This window comes from Indicator indicator, chromosome 15 (genome assembly GCF_027791375.1).
Source record: "Indicator indicator isolate 239-I01 chromosome 15, UM_Iind_1.1, whole genome shotgun sequence".
Taxonomy (NCBI): domain Eukaryota; kingdom Metazoa; phylum Chordata; class Aves; order Piciformes; family Indicatoridae; genus Indicator; species Indicator indicator.
In genome coordinates this window covers 24,742,356-24,748,355 of record NC_072024.1, presented here as the reverse complement: position 1 = coordinate 24,748,355, position 6,000 = coordinate 24,742,356, and the positions used below count along the sequence as shown (strand labels likewise).

At 47.4% G+C, this 6,000-nt stretch overlaps 1 protein-coding gene across 1 annotated transcript in view; it reads left to right on the top strand.

Annotated features, from left to right (window-relative positions):
- Positions 1-6,000, top strand: part of WNK2 (WNK lysine deficient protein kinase 2) — a 133,216-nt gene that overhangs the window by 49,005 nt on the left and 78,211 nt on the right. The window contains exons 2-3 of the mRNA XM_054387277.1: positions 1,656-1,828; positions 2,774-2,994. Of these exons, the coding sequence (XP_054243252.1) occupies positions 1,656-1,828; positions 2,774-2,994 (394 nt within the window). The remainder of the gene's footprint in view (positions 1-1,655; positions 1,829-2,773; positions 2,995-6,000) is intronic.

Below are 6,000 nucleotides of genomic sequence, written 5' to 3'. Positions count from 1 at the left end.
CAGACAGTGACACTGAAAGTTTGATGAAACTCCTGTCTTGTCCTTTTACACCATCCAAAGAGGCCAGAGCGTGCATCCCATCTGCTGCTTGGAGCCATCCTCATGTTACTCATGAGGTGCAGGCTTCTGCTGAGCTTCCAGAAGAGACAGGCTCTGCATGCTCCTTACAGAGTCACTTTACAACCTGGAGTTTCTGGTAAATGCTCCCAAATTTCCCTAGGAAAACCAGAGTAGGCCAGGACACTCTGTGATGGTGTGATGAACTGGGTAGAGAGGGATATTGTCTACCTTGACTTAAGCAGGGCTTTGGGCACTGTCTCCCGTAATGTCGTCATAGGTGAGCTTGGTGGGTAAGAGTGGACAGTGAGGTGGATTGAAAACTGGCTGAACAACAGAGCTCAGAGGGTTGTGGTCAGTGGAGAGAGTCTAGTTGGAGGCCTGTAGCTAGTGCTGTTCCTCAGGGCTGGGTCCAGTCTTGTTTAACATCTTCGTCAATGAAGCGACAGAGTGGACCCTCAGCCAGTTTGCTGATGATGCCAAACTAGGAGGAGTGGCTGACACCCAGTGCTGCCATACGGCATGACCTGGACAGGCTGGAGAGCTGGGCAGAGGGCACCCTCATGAACTGCAACAGGGGCAAGTGTAGATGATGCTCAGAGGTCCCTTACGACCCCAGCATGCTGGGATTCTGTGGCATTCCTCCCGTTTGTCACCTAACAGAGTAAGTCTTTCCCCGTGGCCTGCAGAAGAGGCTGAAGACCAGTTTGGAGTCCTTCCTTTGTCCCCTTTAAAGAGCAGTCTGTAAAACTGGGCAGAGCAACAAACACAGCAAGGATGGTTTGTCCTTTTGACAGGGAGGTGTTGGTTTCATTTGTCCCTAGAGAAGTGGGATGGTCTGTGCAGCCTGGTGTGGGTACTGGGGCATCCCAGCTGGCGCTCAATCACTTGCTGCCACCGAAGGCGGTCAGCAGGCTCAGCCATAGAATCATAGAATCAGTCAGGGTTGGAAGGGGCCACAAGGATCATCCAGTTCCAACCCCCCTGCCATGGGCAGGGACACCTCACACTAGACCAGGCTGGCCAGAGCCTCATCCAGCCTGGCCTTAAACACCTCCAGGGATGGGGCCTCAACCACCTCCCTGGGCAGCCCATTTCAGGGTCTCACCACCCTCATGTTGAAGAACTTCTTCTTCATGTCCAGTCTGAATCTCCCCACTTCCAGCTATGTTTCATTCCACCTAGTCCTGTCACTAGCTGAGATCCTAAAAAGTCCAGCAGCAGCTCAGCTGTGAGGACATTCAGACATGGAAACAAGAGCCTGGGGGTGTTGCTTTCTCAGGTTAAGCAAGAAGTCAGGAGCTGTGAGCTGATGGGGTGAGCCAAGGGTGGGTTTGTGCTGCCTGCAGCAGGGATGCATAGCACGGCACAGACTCCTCTTTGTTCACGGGCGAGGCTTTGTCTGCTTGACACCGGCTTTGGGCGGGTACCATACTTCATACTCATCTGCTGCTCAGCTCTTACATAAAAGATTTTATAATTGCTCCTGAAACAGGCAATAAAACAAGTGCAACATGCCGAATACCTGAGGCCATGCAGTGCACCTATTTGATTTTTGCCTGTTAATGATAATAATCATGTCTTCTTTTGGATTGTAGGACAGGAAGCTGACAAAAGTGGAGAGGCAGAGATTTAAAGAGGAAGCAGAAATGTTGAAAGGTCTGCAGCACCCAAACATTGTGAGGTTCTACGACTTCTGGGAATCCTGTGTGAAAGGCAAGAGATGCATTGTGCTGGTTACCGAGCTGATGACCTCTGGAACACTGAAGACGTAAGTGCTGTGCCCCTGCTGAGCGAGGAGCCCAAGAATAGCCACTGCAATTTTTAGCAGAATCCTACTTTCAAACCCTGAAATAAGGCATCTCCGGATAAAAGGGGAAATGGAGCTGTTCTCTGGTGTCTGTCATTTGTCCCTGCGTTTGAACTGCATTGATTTGACAGGAAGAATTTTGGCCTCCGTCTCTTCCCCTGCTCTCCTGTTTTGGTTATGCAACTCAAAGCTGTTTTCCGTGCGCTTCATCTTCTGCCTGTGATGCTTTAATTTGTCAGGGTGTGCTCCTCTGATTGCTTTGGTTGCCTGTATTTGCATATTTTGCTAGAAAATTCAGATAGAGACACACTTGAATGGTAGGGTCTCTCCTTGAAGCAGAAGGTGCTCTGGGTTATCTGCTAAACAATACTAATGAATAGCTTTTGGTACTGACAGTCTTGTTAAGGTTGATATAAAGCAGTTGGCATGAATTCTGGAACAGATTTCCATCCCCAAAGGGAGCTGTGCTCATCACTGCATATAGCCACTGTGCTACCCTGGCTGTGCATTAGCAGGTTGTACATTCTCTCCTTCCAGTCAGTGTTTTAGGTAAAGGGAGAAATGCAGGTGCGTGGTACAGAGGTCAGAGTCTTGTGGTTAAAATTAAGCTTCAGTGTTCTTCCAATTCAGATCTATAGAACAGATTCTGAAGCTGTTCTCTGCATGCAGCCAATTGCTATGCTATTAGACTTGCAAATATTTGGTTGTATTTGCACCAAAAATGCTTATTATCTTCCTCCCTAAAAATGAATGCTCTAATTCCTCCTGTGAGGAGATCTATTTATTTCAATTTGCTGATATTTCTGAGCTGCTATTAGGGACTTCTATCCAGCATGGAGTTTCAGCTGTCACAGCCCCTAGAATCCCTAATAACACTCCACACTTCTGTCTGTGTTTGTGCTCTAGGTACCTGAAAAGATTTAAAGTGATGAAACCAAAAGTCCTGCGGAGTTGGTGCCGGCAAATCCTGAAGGGTCTTCTTTTCTTGCACACAAGAACTCCACCAATAATTCACAGAGACTTGAAATGTGACAATATTTTCATTACTGGACCAACTGGATCTGTGAAAATAGGAGACTTGGGGCTGGCAACCCTCAAGAGAGCTTCGTTTGCCAAAAGTGTGATAGGTAATGCTCCTGTTCTCTTTACTTCCTGCTGCTTGTGTGCTGGTTGTTTTTTCTAGTATCCTTCCCATTTTGCTTAGTGTTTCTTCCCTTGTAGGCTGGTAGCAGAGATTGAAGTGGTTCTGTGACTGTTCCCCTTATAACAAATCTCAATCAGTAGCTAATGGTCTCATGACTTCTCTTTCTCTTCCTTTGTGTATCACCGAGGTAAAACACTTCTTTTGTTTGTGTTTTAATTGAAGTATTGCTTGGTTTCTACAAGTCCTTTTCCTCTCTCCATCCAAAGGTGCAGCTGGTGTGCATCCTCCTCCTAAGAAATAGGCTCAGTGCATGAGGGATGGGGAGTGAAAAAAGGAGAGGAGAGGGGAGAGAAAGGATGTCCTGCTGTGTCCCTAACAAGGGAGTGCTGCAAATACCTGGGAAAGCCCCTGGGAAGTCTTCTGCTTCCAGTGACGTGGGAATGGGGATGGTTACTTTAGCAGAAGGGTGAGGCTTCTCTCCTTTGCCAAGAGGTCACAGAGAAACTGGTCTGGCTGGAACACCTTTTCCCCATTTCCCGAGGCATCAGCAGAACAGGCTGTTTCTGCAGGCAACTGGAGAGCTCATTCCTGCCTCAACATTGTCCTGGCAGAGTTCTGCTGAAACAACATCTGCAGCTTGTTAAGAATCAGTAGGTATGAAATGAGAAGTTTCCAGTAAGATGTGCATTAGCTGATACCCTTAGGTGGTGCCCACGTGAGGAGTGTTAGAACTTGAGTTTGCTGGACCTGGCAGGATGGTTTCTGAATGGCTGTGGAAGGAGACAGCTCCCTTGCAAAGGTTCTATAGCATGTTTCCTGGGAAGATGTAGTGTTTGAATTCTCAGGCACTTTATGTCTTTAACCCAAGCTTCCACAGCAAATCTCCCATGTTCAGATCTGTAGGTGATGGTTCAAGGAAGCTACAAATTCCTGATGCTGTAAGTGGGGGAAGCTGTCAGATTTCAGTTTACAATACAAATGGAAATTAGATGCTAAGTTAGCAAACTTAGCTAGTGCCAACCATCTATGAGAGCAGCATCCTAGCTTTCAAGCACTAATTGCTTCAGCAATTATTTTAGCATCTCAAATGTTCAGACATTATAATTCTTCACAATTATTTGTACAAGAGGATCAACCTCACTGCTGAGGGAGCCCAGTATTGTTGAAGGCAAAAGGATATGAGTCTTGGACATGTCCTTGGATACTGTGGCTCTGCTGAACTTTGCTCATTGTAGTGAAATGCTGTTGGTTTCTCTCACTTAAGTTTCCCTGTGTTTTGACCCAGGGTAGTCCACCCAGGAATGCATCCAGGTGGGTTTGGAAAGTCTCCAGAGAAGGAGACTCCACAACCTCTCTGGACAGCCTGCTTCAGGGCTCCTGCACCCTCACAGTAAAAAAGTGTCTCCTCATGTTGAGGTGAAGCCTTCTATATTCCAGTTTGTATCCATTGTGCCTTGTCTTACTACTGTGCACCACTCAAAAGAGCCTGGACCCTTCCACTTGACCCCCACCCCACAGATACTGATAGACATTGATCAGATCCACTCTCAGCCTTCTCCAGACTAAACAGCCCCAGGGCTCTCAGTCTCTCTTCACAGGGGAGATGCTCAAGAGTAGAGAGGGAGAAGAACCTCCCTAGCCCTGCTTGGCCACACTTTTTGTGCTGCACCCCAGGATCCCTTTGGCTCTCTTGGCCACAAGGGCACATTGCTGTCCCATGCGGAACTTGCTGCCCACCAGCACTCCAAGGTCTTTCTCCATGGAGCTGCTTTCCAGCCAGGCAGCCTCTAACCTGTCCTGGTGCCTGCTGTCATTCCTCCCCACATGCAGGAGCCTGCACTTGTCCTTATTGAACTTCATGAGGAATAATATGGATCACATCAATGCAAGTTTTTGTAAAGCAGTAGTTATTATTAGGGTGCTCATGTCCTAAAGAAATTCCAGAGTGAAAAGGGCTGCAGGTTGCTGGCAAGGTATCTGTGTTCATTTTGGCCAGCTAAGCAAGCTTATCTTTTTTCATGAGTGGTGCTGCTCCAAGGGAAGAATGAGGAGGGCTTGGAAGCATTGCTGAGATGAGTAATTCTGCCCCCTCCATAGCTGTAGCAGCTTTAAAGCAATATTAGTAGCTGCAATTCTACATTGGCTTGAAGGGAATGAAGTCAGCATGGCTGAGGTCCAGTCTTTGCCATCGCTAATGCTGCTCTGACCTTGCAGTGTATCTCTGCAGGGAGCCCAGCCCAGGCAAAGCTCCCTCTGCCAAGAGGAGCTGAATAAATGCTGAGCAGCTTTACCTTGAGGTGCTCTGCTTTGGTTAAGGATACACACGTGTTCCTTCCCACCACAGGGGATGGGTGGGAAAGATCATTTCCATGCTATTTTGGAATGGTGTCAAGAATTTAATTTGCTGCTTAGACTTTCACTGACTCTTTCTTAGATTTGCTGTAAATGCTTTGTAATTCATCAGATTCATTCCTGCCTCTGAGTCTTGTTCCTCCTAAAACAAGGTAGCAGCTCCAAAAAAATTCTCTATAGCAGTTGTTAACTGTTTCAGAGTAGCAGCCACGGCCTGTGACAGCTCAGAGAGAAACCCAAGAGCAGGTGCTAAGTTAATTCTGTCCCCAGCCTCTTGCCCCTCACCCATTAGCTGTTGCTGAGCATTGAGCAGATCCCCTCTTAGGCTGCTCTTCTCCAGGCTCAACACCCCCAGGGCTCTCAGCCTTTCCTCCTCTCAGGGATGCCCCAGGCTACTCTCTTTAATGCAATATTGCAGGCAGTTTATGCCAGTGCTTGCCATAAAGCTGCAGCTTGGCATTCTGAAGCATTAAGCACAGTGCTTCACTTAATATTTATCCACTTGCATTAGATTCCTGACACCCTAATCCCTGTTGAGTAGGACATTATTTTGTGAGGAGCCTCATTGATTTGTCCCACTAAACCAGTGACAGAATTAGGTTTGATGTGTTCTGTGTGACTTTGGAGGTGATTTGCA